Below are 19,470 nucleotides of genomic sequence, written 5' to 3'. Positions count from 1 at the left end.
GCGATTTTCCTTAGCAACAGAGCTTCTCTATGGGCCTGGGCTAAGATTGGGCCCGAGTGTTACAGTCTTAACTTATTTCTATACTAGACTTATACTATTATGTCTAATTATTTACAAACAAGAAAACTATAGTGTCTAATAATATGTTATTATACTATAGTATTATATGTTATTATATTATACTATTAACTTATTTATGACTTATTTTTACACTAGACTTATTTCTAGTGTCTAATTACATGTTATTATATTTTAGTAAATTAGTATTATGTGTTATTAACTTATTATATTAGACTTATTTCAATACTAGTGTCTAACTTATTTATATATTTGATTATGTATGGTAGTAATATTATGATGTTTATGGAGGTGATAAAATATCTTAAGCCCAAAGTGGCTTTCAAAACCCAGCTCAAGGTTGGGAATCTCATCAGGAGGGAAGTCAAAGAGGAGGAAAGGATGGAACAAAAGGCTAAGGAAGGATAATACGTCAGGACGAAAAAGATGAAATGTGACATAAAGGAAGAGTGGACAGAGGATAACGGGGGAAGGACCAGACGACTTCAGGGGGACTTCTAGACTAAGCCTAAGACTTCTTCTTCAGCTTCTTCAACCTCGCGATGAGAGCTCTAGAGAGAATATCTCTACCAGAAAATAGATCTCTGATCTCCATTGTAAAATTAGGATGAAAGACTATAAAACAATCATATTATAGTGAATTTTTCTCCCCCAAATGAACCGTAGATGTAGGCATTATGCCAAATCACGTAAATTTATGTGTCTCCATCTCTTTTATTTTTCTTACATGTATTTCCTACACACTGTCATGAATATACATACAAACGCCATATAGTTGCACCAGACTTCCACTGAGGGTTCCAAACCACACCGATCGAGGACTGAATCCTCCCAGCGGGTTGACAATGACTCTTTCTACCCTTCCGGCCTATTGTACAATTTTTGGCATTAACAGTTGGCACTATCTGTGAGATTCGACTAATTTTCTACACCGAAAGTGGAAGAAAGATGATTTTCTAGCTTGCAAAATCATCTCATACTCAGCAGATAAATTTTCTCCATATAACTAGCATCGGCCTTTCGACTTTTATTTTTACCAACTTAAGTGCTTTTTGCACAACCGATGTGCAAGGCTGGGAACCCAAACTCCTCATCCACTTGAGCTGCAAGTGCTTAGTGCACTATGAAAAAAGAGAGGCAAGAATATGGACGAGTATTGTGCATCTACACACAGATGCCAAGTCCCTGACATTGTGCACTATGCATAGTACACATGCGCATGCACATACGAGCAATTGCCTGTTGTCCATGCACTTTCCAGTTGTGCATGGCATGCACAATGCCATGCATAGTATGGGTACATGCTGCAGCTCAACGGGAGGCTCACGAAATCCCATGCGAGCCCAGTGAACTTGTCAGCAGCCATAATGTGGGTCGTCGGAGGTTTCTGTCTCCGATCGCCTAGCCCTCACTATCGGGGGCCGAACATGGCATGCCTAACATGTGCATGCCATGCGGCCATGCACACGTCAGCCAGCGGGTGCACATCCATGTGCACCCAAGATACATCCTGCCCACTGTCTATGGGCAAAAAAGAAGGAGCAGCTGGCCACCACGAGGGCAGCCGACACTTTCTGTTGTGATCGTGGTGGTCCCTGGCAACTAAGGCTGTGCACGTTGCCCCATGCACTAGAGGGGAGCCCCTCTCTTCTAGTGGCCACCGTGGGCTGGATGGCAATGCCAACCTCCAACAGGACCGCTAGCGATCTCTGTTGCTGGCGGAGTACTCCACAACTCAGCCAACTCCTCAGCCATGAAGACATGCATCCATCCTGCCTTGCATGAGCATGTCGGCCACACGCATGCTACACATGGCCAACCCATCTCAGCCACCTGCTACCTAGTTGTGCCTTCCCTGGCCACAAGCCTCTCGGCCATAAGTTGCCCAACCGTATACATCTCGGCCACAAGTTGCCCAGCCATATACATCTTGAACAACAACTACACAGTCATATACATCTCGGACAATAATTGCATGGATAGAAACATCTCGGATAGAAACTGCTTGGACACACAGCTCCTCAGCCACTGTTCGGCAACTCAAAGCCCCTCGGCCACAAGGAAAGGCCTAACCTAACACAGGCTGCCACCATGGCATGTTGCATGGGCCTTGCAACGTGCTTCACTAACCCCCCTGTTGGGCACACACACAGGCAACCACCTTGCCGTATACACAAGCGGGCAAGAACGAGCTCGACCACCCCCTCTAACAAATGGCCAGCCATGCATGTTCAGACGTTGCTTGGCCATGCATGGTCACATGGCCATGAAAGGTCACACGTTGTATGTCCCATGCAATAGTCAACCCACGTGGTCAAAGCTGCATAGTATACGTTGATCAAGCTATTTGATGTTCTAAAAGAGAGAGAGAGAGAGAGATAAGGAAACAACAACCAGCAACGGGTAATTTTAGTCAAGCAATGACCGGCTACAATGACTGAATCACCCCAGTTTGTCTCTCTCAAAATTTATGTGCATTTCATTTTTACTAACATAATTGATTCCTATGGAACAAAACACTGACTACACAGCTCCACTCAGGGATTGCTTGGACATCTCAATATGTCTCAATCGGAATAAATTTCTTGGCATTAACATGCACATGGGCATCCCAAATCTTTAACATTTCCGAAGCATGGTTGCCCGCAGGTTTTGCCGGCACATCTCAAATCTTCGCCACGCTCTAGCAAGACTATTCAGGTTTGCAAATCTCACACTTGTGATTGGGGATTATCTACTCTACCTGGTTGACTTTTGTAGCATGGTCAATCATCTCATCCATTACCGTTCAACTGAGTGTCAATAGGCAGGTCTAGCCTTTTGAATGCCCGACCGCCCTCATAGCGAAGCGCAAGTCCAATCTTTCGGATGCCTAACTACTTTACCTTCTCGTTGAGTGTCAACAGGCGGGTCTAGCATTTCCACTGCCTGACCTCCCTCATGGCAAAACGCGAGTCTAGTCTTTCGGCTGCTCAACTACTTCACCTTCTCGTTAAGTGTCAACAGGCGGGTCCAGCCTTTCGCTTGCCCTACCTTCCTCACCGCAAAGTGCGGGTCCAGTCTTTCGGCTGCTTGACTACTTTATCTTCCCATTGAGAGTCAACAAGCGGGTCCAGTCTTTTGACTGCCCGACCTCCCTTACGGTAAAGTGCAAGTCTAGTCTTTCGGTTACCTGACTACTTTACATTCTCGTTGAGTGTTAACAGGTGGGGTCCAACCTTCTGACTACCAGACCTCCCTCATGGCGAAGCGCGAGTCCAATTTTTTGATTGCCAAACTACTTTACCTTCCCGTTGAGTGTCAACAGACAAGTCCAACCTTTCAACTACCCAACCTCCCTCATGGCGAAGTGCGAGTCCAATCTTTCGACTATCCGACTACTTTACATTTCCTTTGAGAGTCAATAGGCAGGTCCAGCCTTTCGATTGCCCAGCCTCCCTCATGGCAAAAGCACAGGTCCAGTCTTTCTGCTGCCCGACTACTTTACCTTCCCGTTAAGAGTCAATAGGCAGGTCTAGTCAATAGGCAGGTCTAGTCTTTCGGCTACTCGACCTTACTCCCAACACGACATCTCCTCCAACAAACGTCAAGTATTTACACTCGTGCCATAATTGCCATCAGCGAGTTACCTATGGGAACGAGCCTCTGAGCTCCACAATCGCCTCACGTGAGTTACTTTTAGGAACGAGTTGACGGGCTCATCAATTGCCTAAGGTTGACCCAGGATGTCAACGAGCTCCTTGACCACTTGGTTAAGTTTGGGGCATGGGATGAGACATAAAGTTCTCATCTAATCTCATTTTATCTCATCACATCTTATTCTTAAACATAATTTAAATACAACATTTTTAAACTAGTCATTACAATTTTTTTAAAAAAAATTTAAATAAAAAATAATTCTAACTTTTTTAAATCCCAAACAAAAATAATATTATAAAACTATATTCTTACAATATTTTAACTTTATAATATTTTTTATTCAGTTTTTTATCTCTCATTTCTCAAAACCCAAAAAATACCCAATTCAAATTATCTCACTATTATTCACAAATTATCTTATTATTAATTAATAAAATTTTCATCTCATCTCACTCCCCAAATAAACCCTAGAGCGGGTTACTACAAACATAGTCTAACTATCAACGAACATCAACAACAAAATAGAAACATAAACAACGATTCACATCGAAAGGGAAAAAATCCACTAATGCTATTGAAAACAAAAGCGTCAAAGGATAAATACTCTTTGCTAATGACAAATGTTTATACAAACGAACTCAAAGCCAACTCATATCTCGTCGAGAGTTAACAGGCGGTTCCAGTCTTTTGACTACCCGACCTCTCTCACGGTGAAGCGCGGGTCAAGTCTTTTGACTGCCCGACTACTTTACCTTCCTGTTAAGAGTAAACAAGCGGGTTCAATCTTTTGACTACCCGACCTCCCTCACGGTGAAACGTGGGTCCAGTCTTTCGACTGCCCAACTACTTTACTTTCCTGTTGAGAGTCAACAGGTGGGTCCAGGCTCTCGACTGCTCGAACTCTCTCATGGCGAAACATTGGTACAGTTTTTCAATTGTCTGACTACTTTACCTTCTTGCTGAGTGTTAACAGGCAGGTCCAACCTCTCGACTGTCCAACCTCCTTTACGGCGAAGCGTGGGTCCAGTCTTTCGGTTGCTACTTTACCATCCCGCTGAGTGTCAACAGGCCTCATTTGCTTTCAAGATAAAATCTAAAATTTTGAAAACTTCTTATATCATCATTATAATTTTCTTAAATTTCTATACAAAATAAAATAAATAATTCAATTTTTTTAATAAAAAAATAAAAAATATATTCTAATAATATTTTATTTAATTTTTTAATTTTAATTTTAATTTATCTCATTTCATCTTATCTCATCTTTAAAAACAAACGAGGCCAGGCGAACCGGTTGTCCAACCTTTTGGGGTGGGGGTGAGGGGAAAGAATAGAGAGAGGAACTTCAGTTCAGTCCACTTTATTTTCTTCCTCAGGAACTTGAGCCAGGTTTCCACTGAAATTTTGAAACTTCCACGACCATTTTCCTCCGAATCCCACAACACCCAAAATAAAATTGAAAATGCAATTGACTTCCAACCAAATCTCAGACCAATTCAACAATGTCGGTTTCATATGAATCTGGATCTCAGCCATCTTGCATTTACGAATAAGCTTTACTAATATAACAACAATGGCTCGGATCTTCGAGCACTTTGTGGTTTGTGGGATTGGTCCGGAGATTCGAACCCTTGACGGGGACAAGGGCTTTCATGGAACCGGCGTCACGTACCTGCCTTCTCTGCTTGACCAGTACCCTCCACCCAACCACTCCCTCTATCCCCCTCCGCCACCTCAGCTCCCCACCGTAAGTACCACGACCGACAGCAACAATAACACTAGCAGAATGCATTTTCACTCATTCTGAAGTTACTTTTGATTTTTTAGTTAATTTATATGACAAGTGCTGCTATTCCGAGGAATTGTTTTTTCTTTTTTTTTTTTCCTTTTTTGTGGAATTTTGAGACTGATGTTGGGGGGGGGGGGGGGGGGGGGTTGCTATTGCAGTGTGTTCTACCGGCTGGGGTCGAGTTTTATTCATCTGGTTTTGATGCTAATGATGCTTTAACTTCTCCGAGGAGCTACCCGATTGTTTTAACCGGTACGCCTAAAATGAGCACAAGTCTTATTCATTTATTTATGCATTGAACTTGTGGATTTTTTTGTTATGTTTTATTTTCCAGATCCCAAATAATATATACTTGGCATGCATTTTCGTTTATGTGTTGTTATTGGACTTGTAAAACCTCAGATACATGTTAAGGTAGGTAAGAAACTGGGACAATGTGATCCTATCACAATACATGATTTTGTACGAACCTTAGGCGTGAAAGTTTTGTTCTAATTCCTTTGAAAAAAATCGGCCACTTCAGGAAAAGCTACTCTTTTTCATAATACCATGTTTTTTCAAAGATCTTGCATGAGACTTGTATGTAGTATTACTCTTATTTATTTGTGTTGATCTCTATGCTTTTTTTTCTAACTGAAATTGTGCGGTCTGTTTACCTTGACATCTGCAGTTGCCCACTGCCCTGTCAATGTGCATGTGATACCCCATATCATAAGAGGTAGATGGTATATGGGATCCTACGTTGTTTGGGAAGGATAAGTTCTTGTTCTTTATAATGTTCTAATGGTGCTCCAATTGTATAATTGACTAGTCCTTTTAGTGTATAGGCTATGTGGTTTGAGTTTTCTATTAGGACGTTACAAATAGTATTAGAGTCTATTCCAACTAGAAATGTGGAACTTGAGCCGTGCCGCCTATAATGATAGGCCTAACGAGGACATTGGAAATTTAAGGAGAGGAGATTGTGATACCCCATATGATAAGAGGATAGGGTAGGTGGTGTATGAGATCCCTCATTGCTTGGGAAGAAGAAATTCTTGTTCTTTATAATGTTTCAATGGGGTTTCGATTGTATTATTGACTAACTTATCAAAAAAAAAAAAAAATTGTGTTATTGGCTAGGGCTTTTGGAATATAGGTTATGTGGTTTGGGCTTTCCATTAGGGCACTACAAATAGTATCAGAGCCTATCCCAAACAGAAATGTAGGACTTGAGCCATGCCATCTATGACGGATGGGCCCGATAAGGACGTCAAAAATTTAAGGAGGAGAGATTGTGATACCTCATATGATAAGATGATAATGTAGGTGGTGTATGAGATACCATATTGCTTGGGAAAGAGTTTTTGCTCTTTATAATGTTTTAATGAGGTTCCAATTATATCATTGACTAGTCATTTTGGAGTATAGGCCATATAGTTTGGGCTTTCCATTGAGGCGTTACTGTGCATGTGCAACTTCATTGCTCTTTTGGGTAGGCATTTTTGGCCTAGTCCTCATGGTGTATGGAAGGTGTATGAACCCAATAAGTTCCTAATTGCCCCCTTTTTGTCATTTCTTTGAGATTCTGATGCATAAAACTTTTTGTTCTGGCCAGTTCTCAGCCTATGCAGGCCTGTGCAAATGAAATTGTTGTTTTGAGTGGATTTCTTGGCATATATGTCCCATCAACTCTCATAGGGACTTGCTTTTGTCCATAATCTTCTCTCACCTGTAGTGCACTTCCATTGCCAAAGTTCCTCAATTCCCTGTCTTCCTTTGCCGTCCATTTGCACTCAGCACATGATACATATTATTCAAAGTCAGAATGGCTCAATCCAGAGCTTCTTTTGACCCATCTATCCTTGAATCTAGGCCCAAAGGGGTCATGGCCTTCCACAACAATGAGTGCAAATTTGTTCTTTTTCCTGAAATCCATTCTGCCATTGAATTTAAAGTGCATTTTGTTTTTCAACTCTCTTTGATCTTTTTCTTGATGCCTGTGAGTGCAGTTTAACCTTCTTGAACTTATTTTCCTTTCAGCTATAACTCATATACTGCTCCAGCAATTCTAGCTGCTGGAGCCCACTGGTAGATATCAGGCTCCAGCTCTACTCTTCATAATTGTGCAACAGGTTATGCTTGAGTTTTTTTAAAGTGTAACCTTACCTCTGGGAACTCAATTTTCCCTGCACCACTACTTGACCAGCAGGCATTGGTGTTATTCTCCTGCTTATTCCTTGGTTGGTCTTGCCATTGAACTTTATAAACTATGTGGGATGCCATAATTGCATCTTACACTGGGAACTTTGAAAGGGATAGACAATCTCACCAAATTATCTTTACAAAGGGACGAGAGCTTTGCCATTGAACTTTACGAGGACCATTTTATGTGGGACACATTGCATATTATACTTGGAACTTTGAAAGGAATTGACATTTCTCACCTATCTATCTTTACAAAGGGAGGAGAGCTCCTTCCATCACTTTGCAAAGGGATGAGAGCTTCTTCTCTCACCTAATGTTCTTTTAGGTAGAATATTAAATTTTCTTGTGAAAGTGGTTTGATATATTCTGATTTGCGTACTGTACTTTGTATCCTAATTCTAAGCATATTTTCAAGCTGGGAGCATGAAATGCTCAGATGTTGATTTTAAAAGCTGAAACTTTTATGCCTTTTAAGGAAGTGAAGAAGTAACTACACTCTAGCACTAGTATCATTCAGTTTAACTTTTTCAATTATTAGTCAATTCTTAGAGTTTCCTTTGTCATGGTTCTTTATAACCTGCTATTGTTTTCTTTGAATTCTTTTTGCATGATCCGATATTTTAATGTCTGATAACTTCTAAAAGCTATACTTGTTTTGTCTAAATGTAAAACTTGTGCAGAGGGTGATGGATCAAAAATATATGTTAGTTGCATTGCTTTTCGGGATCCAGTCAGTGAGGATATTGCCGAAGCTTACCGTATACCGGCAAATTCTTTTGCTGAAAAATGTATATGTCTCATTTCACGCTTGCCGAGTTTTCATGCCCTTCGAAGTGCACTTGAGGAACTATTTGCACTTTGCTTTTCCGCAAATGGAAGTAGGTATGTGCCATTTAGTGCTAGATTGTGTTGCAGCCAGAATTTAAGTGGGACCTGAATTTTCTATCTACAATCCATTGAAAATATGAAAGTCTATGGTATTCGTTTTTATTATATTTGATATTATCAGTTCTGCAACAATTTCAGCAAGCCATTATGGGATGTTATAGCACATATGGTGTCCAATGTACCTTTGCCTACACCTGGAAGGGATCGAGTTTTATTTGCTATAGATAATTGCCTGCTTTCTGTGGAGGCTCCACCCAAGGATGGTCTCCCACATGCTGATGTATGACACTCAAGTTCCCTTTGTCTTTTCAGTTGTGCGTGGCTTCCCTTTGCCAACTGTTATTCAGTGGTTGTTGAAGATAACCTTATCATTTATTAACCCATTCTCTATTTCATGAATGCAGATATCATTTCAACCACTTGTACAGTGCTTGGATGTTGACAACTTAATTGAACTTTTTACTGCTGTGTTGCTTGAAAGGAGGATTTTGCTTCGATCAAACAAGTAATCCTCCTACTTAAGACGTGATATTGTTTCCTTTTTGATAAGCAATGTAATTTTATTACAAGCACAAGGATGCACAATCCAAATACATGTGGTGTATACAATAGGAAACACCAAACTACAGGAATAAGAAAAAAACGCAATTCCATGAGAGGGACAAATGATTGAGGGTTGAGATATTGTCTTGGAATGGGCCCTTGAATTCAGTGCTTTGCTTATATCTCTCCCAGTGCTGCTCTCTTGGGCAAAACTTCCCTGGCCCAACTTCACGCTAATTTCCGTTGACTTCCTTTTACTTTCAGCCCAAGACACATTTGTTGTGGGTAGCTCACGGGCTGCTTAGGCACCCCAAGGTTGAGGGAGGGAACCTAAGCCTATAGGGTGCAGCTTAAAAAATGAGCTCCCGAGGCCAGCCACTCATACCGACCCTAGTCTAAAAACTTAGTCCACTCTTTCAAAGCACTGATCCACGTTAATGTTTAAAAAGAGCAACATGTCCCTTAATCTGCTAACATTCGCAAGTGTACACTTGTGATACCTTGGAGGTTGGTCCTACGCTATTGCCTGCATGTCAGTGCAATGCACATGTCCAAAATGAATTTCAGCCTTTTCTAGACCGCTCTCAATTATTCTGCAATCGGCTGATTTGTCAGGCCTGCTAATGGTAACACCTCCACCTTCTGCTAAGCCCCTTCTCACTGAAAGCAGTGCCTTTGGATACGTCTTATGCTATTAACAATGGTTTTTTTCTCAGCGCGAGGAGGGATCTCCACCATAGTTTTAAATTCCATTCCGTTCTGGCCATTCCGGCCGGAATTTTCCGTTCCGATGTAGTATCCTGTACACTATACCTTCTCGTTCTGTTTTGCTCCAAATTAAGGCCCGTTCCGGTCCATTTCGGCCAGTCTGGTCAAATTTGGCCAGAATTGGTATTCCGGCCAGAATTAGTATTATAGGCCCTATTCCGTTTTGGACTTTTTTTGTACTTGGATGACATTTTTGTAAATTTTAAATCCAAATGGTATTTAATTAATTCTAGAATATAAAATGTATTTATATAATTTTAATTTTTTGAAACTTTAAATATGTCCCTTCATTCACTCTTTTTTTTAAATATCATTAGTTTTAATAATTTCTCTATTCTTTTATTTTATTTTTCTTTGTTTTTGTGTCTCAACTCAAGTTTGTGATTTTTTTACAATATATTCATTTTATATTATTTTATAAATGTTCAATTCTTCCATATATATACACATATACATTATACACACTTACATATATATATGTATTTATTCTATTAGTTGTTAGTTTATATATACATATAAATTTTTATATTTAATATATAATTAATCCCGAAATGATGCACCGGAATGCACTGGTACCGAAATATTTTGTTCTAGTACTTAAACCGGAATGATCACCGGAACGGATTTTAAAACATTGATCTCCACTCAGAAGAACCCTGGCTCCATCGTTGAACCTTGACCTCTTCCCTTCAGCATAATGATGAATCCTCTTTAATCCCCATCACCACATTCCACAATGACTAAAAACCCCTGCCGTGGCTATTGAAGCATCATTTGTCAATGTAACTGTGTTTCCCAGTCTGGAAGTTTTCATGAATTCTTTTAAGCCTTTGCTTGAAATGTAGCATACACCACCTCTGACAACCACTTGAGAATCCCAAGGCCTTTTCTGATTATAATTCTGTACAAAAAAAAAAGGATGCCATCATCATCACCTTATGAATCATAATTGTGGATATTTTTGGTCTGTTGTATAACATTTTGCATATGGCTCGACCGATTCTAATATCTCTAGATTGTGATCATCCTAGATATGCAGGTCCAACATATAAGTTATCCTCTGTTCTGTATTTTTCAGGTATTCGCTTTTAACTCTTGTATCGGAGGCCATATGCCATTTAATTTATCCATTTCGGTGGCAGGTAAGGTTTGATATTTGAGGTCCACTGCTCTTTTGATGGACTAGAAAACAATGTTTCCCTCGCGTATCTGTTTTCGGCTTCTATCCTGCTGGCATTTTGTGTTATATGTTATATTGTGGTGGGAAATGATAGTTAACATATTATTCATTTGATAGTAGATTATCAAATACTATAGTAATGCCTTTTGTGATTATAGTTAGTTATTCTCATCTAATCTTGGTATGTTTGTTGTGCTGAAGCACGTCTACATTCCACTACTATTTTTCAGTGGAGTAGATTACATTGATGCTCCTACACCATATATGATGGGTCTCCATTCAGGTGTTGATACGTCTGCTCTCACAATGGATGGCGTAAGTCTTTTTATACAAAACTCATGGTTTAATTTACTTTTTTGTCCTCTTTGCACTAGTTACACTGTCCAATTTCTCAATACGTACATAAAAAAATTGTCTGGTTTTTATCTCATCTTTCATGTTTTAGGATCCTCCACTTATTTCAATTTGTGTATTGTGTTTGTCTCTATTTCTGTTCCTTTTTGGGTCCACTTATAGTTTGGTCCTGCATGCTAGGAAACGGTGTTAGTCGCATAGTGTGTTGTTACTGTACCCCTTGCATCCCTTTTTGTTGGTCCATATAGGGATTTGTTTTCTAATAGTGACAATTTACCAGAACTAAGTTTCGTTTAGATGTTGAGATGAGTTAATAAATCAGTGAATAGTAGTGAAATGGTTTGAGTTAAGATGTTTTATTGAGTTTTGGGAACGAGAGAGAAAATGTTGAATAAAAATATTATAAAGTTAACATTGTTAGAATCTCATTTTTTAATATTATTTTTGTTTTGAGATTTGAAAAAATTGAATTGTTTTGTGTTTTGTTTGAAAGTTTGGAAAAGTTAAGTTGTAATAATTAGATAATGAATAAAGTTTTTGTGGGCTTTTTGGGTCATTAGGGGCTTTCTAATATGGACAAGGTGTTTTCTTGTATACAGTCAATGTATTTGGTCACTCTTATTGATATATATAATATTTTTACTTATAAAAAAAATAAAGCTTTTGATAAGTAAAAATTTATTAATGTCAATAAGCATAGGTAAGTACACTGGATGTATACAAGAGAAAACATCTCGTTGGGATGCAAAAGAAAAAAAAGGATAAACACATCTAGGAAAATGAACCTAACAAAGCCCTAGCTCAAGCCCAAAGACGTGCCTGCCCCAAACCACCGGCAGTGCACCAAGCCTATCCCACCACCAATTCTGTAACACACTCCTCAATACTTGTAAACTCCGAACGAGCATACTAAAAATATACAATTGGTTTTGTCTTCCCTCTGGTTCTCCTTCGACTTGAACTACCTCCCTTATTGTCATAGGTGATTGCCCAAGTAAGACGCTTTAACTCTCTGCTCTTCTTAGATCTTGATTTTGTGCCAAGTACATGACCTGCCTCAATTTTAGTGAGTAGTGTTGTGCATTGGTCCTCGAATCCTTCGCAGGTAATCCCCACACACTGTTGTATCTCATTTACCTTGTCCAAGACCCAATCCAATGATGAATCAGCTATATTGTTAATCGGTGGGAGAGATATCAGGGGGACAACATCTTCTGCAGTCTCCGCTCCAAACTGTGGACCAAGCCCAAAAAACCCCCATTCGCAAGGTGGAACACCCCGTTCCCATAGGATAGAGATGTTACTAACATTCATAACATAATGCCCGGTAAAGAGATTCATATTTTGAATATACCTTATTTATTTAAAAGCGATAAAATATTAAAAACTGATTTGAACATAATCGTCTCAAAAACTGAACGTAAAGTAAAAGAACATAAATTAATCCTAGGAATGACGTAAAAGACGTCTTATTCTTGTGTGAATTATCATCTATTCCTTCCTAATCCTTTGTACTAAATCTACTCCTGGCCATCCAGCTCTGCATCGTCATAAACATCATCTGTAACAATTAGACATGAAAGAAACAAGAAGACAAACAAGAATGAGTCGAATACTGAGTAAATAGCACATTATACTGTAAAACATAATCTGGCCTAGCATGGATTTAGTTTCTGAAGACTCTTAACAACATAGATACATATAATCGTCATATATTTACATAGCACATATCTATCCATCATCATGAGCTGAAGCATACATAATATGTAACGTGAATGTATAATAACTTGTTTATCTTGTTTAACATGGAGTGAAACACGCTTGAGTCCGTGTTTCACTTAACTGGCATAACATGGAGTGAAACACGCTTGGGTCCGTGTTTCACTTTACTTGAGTAACATGGAGTGAAACACGCTTGAGTCCGTGTTTCACTTAACTGAATAACATGGAGTGAAACACGCTTGGGTCCGTGTTTCACTTTACTTGTGGTTAACCACGCTTGAGTCCGTGGTACTGTATTAAAATTTCTTATCTTTCTTAATGCATGAGAATTCACTAGGCTTCATGAACTTTCTTAACATGGCATATTCTTGTACATGGCATAACATAACATGACATAGCATAACATGACTAGAACTGAACATTTTATGACATTCCATGGCATACATGATTTAAGTATTACATGAACATGGCATACATGATTTACATGCTACATGAACATGGCATACATGATCTACGTGCTACATGAACATGGCATACATGATCTAATTATCATATGAACATGGCTTGCATAATTTGACTATTCTATTACATGGCATATTTGACTTGAATTACTACATGAACATCTCATGGCTTTCATATGATTTTAGTAACATTCAATCAATCAAATAACAAATTCATTCATTCAAGCATAATCTCATATTTCATCAAAGATCGTGAAAGGAATCTAACCTTGACTTGTCTTATAGCGTAGCATAGATAATCATCATAAGGACATCACATTTTTATACATAACAATAATATTCACAGTACGCATGCATTCATATGATCATACTATTTACCTCTTAGCGTTGCTTCTTGACTTCCAAGTGAGAGTGCGTTACCTATACGAGGTACACGACGTTACTAATCTTCTAGGAAAAAGTGTCCTACTATCTTTCCCACTTGAGCACATATCATAAACTTTAAATCTAATAAAATATCTAACTTTATACTGAATTCATTGATTAATCTCACTATTTTATGGCTACTAAAACAATAATATCATATCTAGTCCTTTAAATATAAAATAGTAGAAAATATCTACATATTATGTATTTTATAAAATAACAATGTAATGATTTTGCAACCCAGGTTTAATAATACTGTAGACCCACATTAGAAAACAGTCTTTTTAAATATTATACCAGTTTCTGTAAGATTGGGTCCAACTTAAAACATGGCCCGTGTAGAAATAGGTCCTCTTCGAGTTTATAAGGCTCTTGGCCAAAAGGCTTAAGGCTCGTGGCCCACTCTAACATCAGTAACGTAAAAGCCCTAAGGGCTGAGAAAGAAAAGCTCCTGAGAGGAGCATCGTGCGACGGAAGGCAACTAACCAAGGGGAAAAGTAAACTGTTGCGCAGCGACTCTGGGTGACTAGAAGTGACCGGCGGCACAACTGAGGGAGTCCCGATGGTAGTGAGACACCGAGAGAGAGAGAGAGTGAGAGAGAGAGAGAGAGAGAGAGAGAGAGTTTAGAGAGAGAGAAATGAAAACTAAAATATTGAGAGGGAGGAAGGTGGCGCGCGGCGGCAAGGCTTACCTGAGGGAGTGGGTGCGACGAAAATAGGTTGGCTGGCGTTTTCTGTGGTGGTGTGGCAGGTGGTCTTTCGAGATGGCTGTTGGTTGCTGGGAGGGATGCTGCGTGGTGCTTGCGGGTGAGTTTCTTTCTCTACGTGAAAGAGTCTTTTCTCTAGGGCTTTTTGTGTGTACACTTCGGAGGCCTTGTGGGTTTCTTATAGGCGACGGAGGGAAACAACGTACATCTTTAGGAGATTGTTTATAATTCGAAATTGCCTAAACTTTAGGAGCCTATTCTTACGAGGATACAGATTTTGAGAGGATTTGAAGAGTTTGAGTTGGAGTTAATCTTAAACTGGAAACCGAGTCTAACACGGGAACTTAATGGATAAAGTATACGAAGGTTTTGGATAGGGAAGGAATCACTAATTTAATCTATCTGTTAGCACATTCTCTAAAATGATAATAAAAATATAAAACAATAAATAAATAAATAAATAAAATACTAGTTTTAAGCCCTAAATTTGGATCCGTATGCTACACAAGGCACCAATGACAGCCCCATCCCTTCCTCCACACCAGTTCCTAAAACTTGCATCTCCTCCACAGTGCTATTGATGCTGTCACCCCCTTGGCCAAAGTTATGTATCTACCCACAAGATGCCTCTTTAGTGCTATTGATGCTGTCACCCCCTTGGCCAAAGTTATGTATCTACCCACAAGATGCCTAAAGAGGTACACCGGTTACCTCTGGCATGGGTGGTGGAACCTCCCTCAAAACTCCCCCAAAACTGAGCAATACCATAGATTCTGTCACAGGTGTCGTCGATTCGACGAAAAGAGCATTGACTACGCAACTCGTTGGCAATTTCCAAGTCACTGTTACGTATCAAAAAATTTTTTTCCAAGTCACCGTTGGTGAGGGGCAGTCCGTTTCAGTCGTCTTCACGCCAATACCCAATTTACTCTTCGAATGTAGATCATGACCTGCTTCTCCTTGACCCTCCACACTCACCTGGGTCTAGATATTGAAACTGGGCCAAACCCTACTTTCTTTTTTCCTTTATCTAATTTTTTAGCATTCAGTCCATCACTTAACACGCCAAGCTCACCCTTATTGGACCTTACAGCAGCACCATTACCACCTCTTAGCTCACCTAGCCCCTCAATTTTTGCTGATAACATAGAAACCGCTGCCTTCAACTCAGCAAGCTAGTGTTGCATCTCTTTTAATGTACAGTACATACCATTGGGAAGACCCAAACCATCCAAGTCGGACTCCTTCTGACTTGGAATATTTCCATGTACAATCTGTAGAGGCTGCAGACCCCTTTCACAGCTTCCCTTCTTGTCTCTATTAGCAAACTGATTCACCGAAGCAGGACCCATATTCAGAGCTTCTGCATATGATTACCTCACCACTGTGGTTGCACTCGGGTCTTTTTGTTTCAGGCCCTTCTTGTTGTTCTCATGACTTGTAATGATTAGGTAATGATCAAATGAAAAAGTTGAAAAATTGAAAATTTGAAATTGAAAAATGTTTGTGTTTGAATGGTGTTTGGATGTTGAGATGAGATGAGATGGGATGAAATGATTTGAAAGGTTTGTGAAACCAAACGAGGCCTAAAAGTTCTTTTTAATTTTTAGTTTTAGAACATGGCATCTATTTTGTTAAATAAAAAAGTGGGAGGCGTGACTAACATTGCAAGACTGAGGCTGAACATCATTGGCTTACTTCCTATTGCTTAAGCTTTTGTAACTGCTGGTTTCTAGCACTGACTAGAATGGTTTTCCTGATTATTAGTGCAACATTAATAGACAACATAAAATGTTGATTGGTGCATATAATGTTGTTGCTTCTCTACTTTGAAAAGAGACATCATGAATCTTTGAGGTTAATTATTACATTCCTATGTTTTTGTTGTTTTTCTTCTTCTTTTTTTTTTTTTTTTTTAATAAAAATTTTTAAATGCTTTTATTTTTGTTATATTGGTGATGAAATATCATAGCACGTGTTACATACATGCTTATATTTCCAATTTACCATCTTGAATTTAACTCGTTTGAATTGGTTATATTTTCCCCATTTATAGGTAGTTGTGGTAGACCTGGAGTATAATCGTATCACCACATCAGAAGAGATTCCCACTATTCCAGAGCCAGAATTAAGCTCTTTGCGTGATGAGATCACAAAGTTGTTGTGCCCCAATGTTGTGGGGATAGATCAGATGAAGGGTGGCCCTTATAATACTTCTGAGCAATTATCTATACGTGGCAACAAACCTTGGGGAGAGGACCATGACCTTCAACTTAGGTGATCCTTTGATGCCACATGTTTACGATGCACTCTTGACTTCCTAGAGCCAATCGTTTCAGTTTTACTTCATTTAAACTAATATACTGTTTTTGGACCTTTGGTGATACTTTTGCATTCATATTATTGCAAATTTATGAAATGTTTTACGCTTTTATCATAGAAGGAGGAGCTCTCTGCAATAAGAAAACAGTTCTGCTCTTTGATAAATGGGTTATTTTCTTTGTAGTAGTGGTTTAAAGTTTTTCATACCTTTTATTCACCAGATAAAAGTGCAATTTTTAACAATCACCTCAGTAATTTACTTGAATCCTGTTTCTGTTCTATGCCTGCTCTAAATCTTAGCTTGATGGTTTATTCTTAAAGCCTGACTGAATGAGCAGTTTAGGAGAATGTGAAGTTTTTACTCATATGCACGTATATTGTATAAGGTTAAACCATATGACTTGTATGAATGGTGATGCCTTGACATGTGAATGCGAGTTCTTTTATCATGTAAAGAACCGTATGTTTGATCAAATCCAACATAAAAATTCTGGTTTTACATTCGATGAATGTTCACGTGCAGGTTAATATTCCTAAAGTTCTTTGCTTCACTTCTAAGTGGCTACCGCAATTTCATTGTATGAAACCCTTATCTTGTATTTTGCAATGGATTTATTTTTTAAACTTGCACTCATTCATTTCTGTTCTTTCTTTTTTTTTTTTTTTTTTTTTTTGCTAAAATCTTCTTTGTCAGGAAAACACAGCAAATCATGTCTTCAACACTCAAGCATTTCTAAAGAAGCGCTCTCGGTCAACCAACCAACCGCCTGAACCTATGGTGATGTGATGCAATTCCACTCATCTTCTGCCATTTTTGTATGTTATGGATGATTTTAAGAAATACTACTACCACTACTACAGCAGCTGCCTGCTGCTGCTGCTGTTGCTACTACTGTTGTTGTTGTTGTTGTCATCACCATCATTTCTTTAGAGTTGATGTATTATGAGGGGAACACTCTTTTTAATTCATCTTGTTTACATGAATAAAGTACCTATCTTCCTTCAAATGTATCCATTGAAAATTTAGTGTACTTGAACTGTAATTGTCTTTGTTTTTTCAGATAACACAATTTCTAGACTCTCATGGTTTCTTGGATTATCTGGAGAGAGGTTTGGGTTCTGGTGAAAATCAAAATAATCTCCTTGACAAGTTACAAGATGCAATTGGAAGGGGTCAAAATCCTATTTCTATACTTCCTTCATCTTTGGTAGAGCCCGAGATTATAACAATATCTGATCCTGATGTGGGACTGTCAGGTATATTTGTTGTCCCCTTTTTATTTAGATTACCAATTGTATGAATGAATCATTTTATAAAGAGACAAGGGTATTTACAATTTGGAGATGGTAATATTCATTTTCCAATTTTCTTTTTGGCTCTTCAGGATCAGGTGCCAAATATACTTATGACCGGTTTCCTTCAAATTTTAGAACAGAAGAGCAAGAAGAGAAGAGGAGACAGATTCTTGCTGCAGCAAGTGGAGCTTTTGAATACTCTGGAAAGCATATTCCAAGGTTTGTATTTGTAAAGGACAAGTTTAAAATGTTCTAGCTGTTTGATGTCATGTCTCTTAGTGCTACCCTTAATTTGTCTTGATCTTCATCAGTTCTCCTTCCATGCTGGCGGGTAAGGATTCAAAAGCAGAAAGTCTCAGTCCAATGGAGAGGGCTGTAAGTTCTTTACACCATCCCCGGGATGCCCTAATTAGTTTTACGGTTGAACTTAACAAAGTTTCTGAACTGAATCCACTATTTCATTTGTATTTTACAGGCTGAAAGGGAGCGCATGGTTTTGGACATAAAAGTTAAGCTGCAGGTGAAACCTTTTTCATTTTATTTATTTTCCTTGCTTTTGTATTGGACTTTTTCCATCAATGAATTGCTTGCAACAAGTTAATTTCATGTTCGAATAGTTATTTAAATTTATTTTGTATATTGGTTGATAAATATGCAGCAGTTATTGGTTCATGTTTGGTATTTCATGTATTTTGAATCACATTGGATCATATGCTTTTAATATCTAACTTATCGGATTTGTCATCTGCATTTCTTCTTCTTCTTCTTGAGGTGAATAGAATGGTAGAATCACGCCTCATGTAATTTTTGAAGAAGTGCATATTGCCGTGGGTGGGCAATTCTTGTTGTGATGGGATTTCTCTTACAGCATTTTTGCCAATTTTGCTTGTTTATCTGGACTGCCTTTGCTATGTCCTTTTTGGATTCTTTTCATATCTGGTGGGGTCATGCTAATGGTTTAAGCCTGCTCAGCACTTGTTAAGTCGTCTAGTTTAATTGGCTGTGAAACTTTTCTTGTTCTCTTCTATCTTCTATTTTCTGCATATGACTTCAATCCATTTCCCCTCGAGTTCCCTTTAACATTCTTCCTTACCATGGGTGATCCCTTCT

At 38.8% G+C, this 19,470-nt stretch overlaps 1 protein-coding gene across 2 annotated transcripts in view; it reads left to right on the top strand.

Moving 5' to 3' along the window:
* Positions 1-5,026: 5,026 nt before the first annotated feature.
* LOC121242650 (DENN domain and WD repeat-containing protein SCD1-like) overlaps positions 5,027-19,470 on the top strand; it is a 58,243-nt gene continuing 43,799 nt past the window's right edge. Inside the window, exons 1-14 of one of the 2 annotated variants that reach the window (XR_005935939.1) lie at positions 5,027-5,464; positions 5,665-5,758; positions 8,374-8,575; positions 8,720-8,861; positions 8,986-9,086; positions 10,971-11,034; positions 11,274-11,387; positions 16,799-17,019; positions 17,588-17,642; positions 17,759-17,842; positions 18,126-18,321; positions 18,450-18,579; positions 18,672-18,735; positions 18,836-18,880. Coding sequence is in view for 1 of the 2 variants with exons in the window: in XM_041140558.1 (XP_040996492.1) it covers positions 5,291-5,464; positions 5,665-5,758; positions 8,374-8,575; positions 8,720-8,861; positions 8,986-9,086; positions 10,971-11,034; positions 11,274-11,387; positions 16,799-17,019; positions 17,588-17,642; positions 17,759-17,842; positions 18,126-18,321; positions 18,450-18,579; positions 18,672-18,735; positions 18,836-18,880 (1,686 nt within the window). In the remaining variant the exon portion in view is untranslated. The remainder of the gene's footprint in view (positions 5,465-5,664; positions 5,759-8,373; positions 8,576-8,719; positions 8,862-8,985; positions 9,087-10,970; positions 11,035-11,273; positions 11,388-16,798; positions 17,020-17,587; positions 17,643-17,758; positions 17,843-18,125; positions 18,322-18,449; positions 18,580-18,671; positions 18,736-18,835; positions 18,881-19,470) is intronic. The other variant, XM_041140558.1, reaches the window with a different exon arrangement.

The sequence above is a fragment of the Juglans microcarpa x Juglans regia genome, chromosome 8D, assembly GCF_004785595.1.
Source record: "Juglans microcarpa x Juglans regia isolate MS1-56 chromosome 8D, Jm3101_v1.0, whole genome shotgun sequence".
Classification (NCBI taxonomy): Eukaryota; Viridiplantae; Streptophyta; class Magnoliopsida; order Fagales; family Juglandaceae; genus Juglans; species Juglans microcarpa x Juglans regia.
This window is presented reverse-complemented; position numbering and strand designations above follow the sequence as displayed.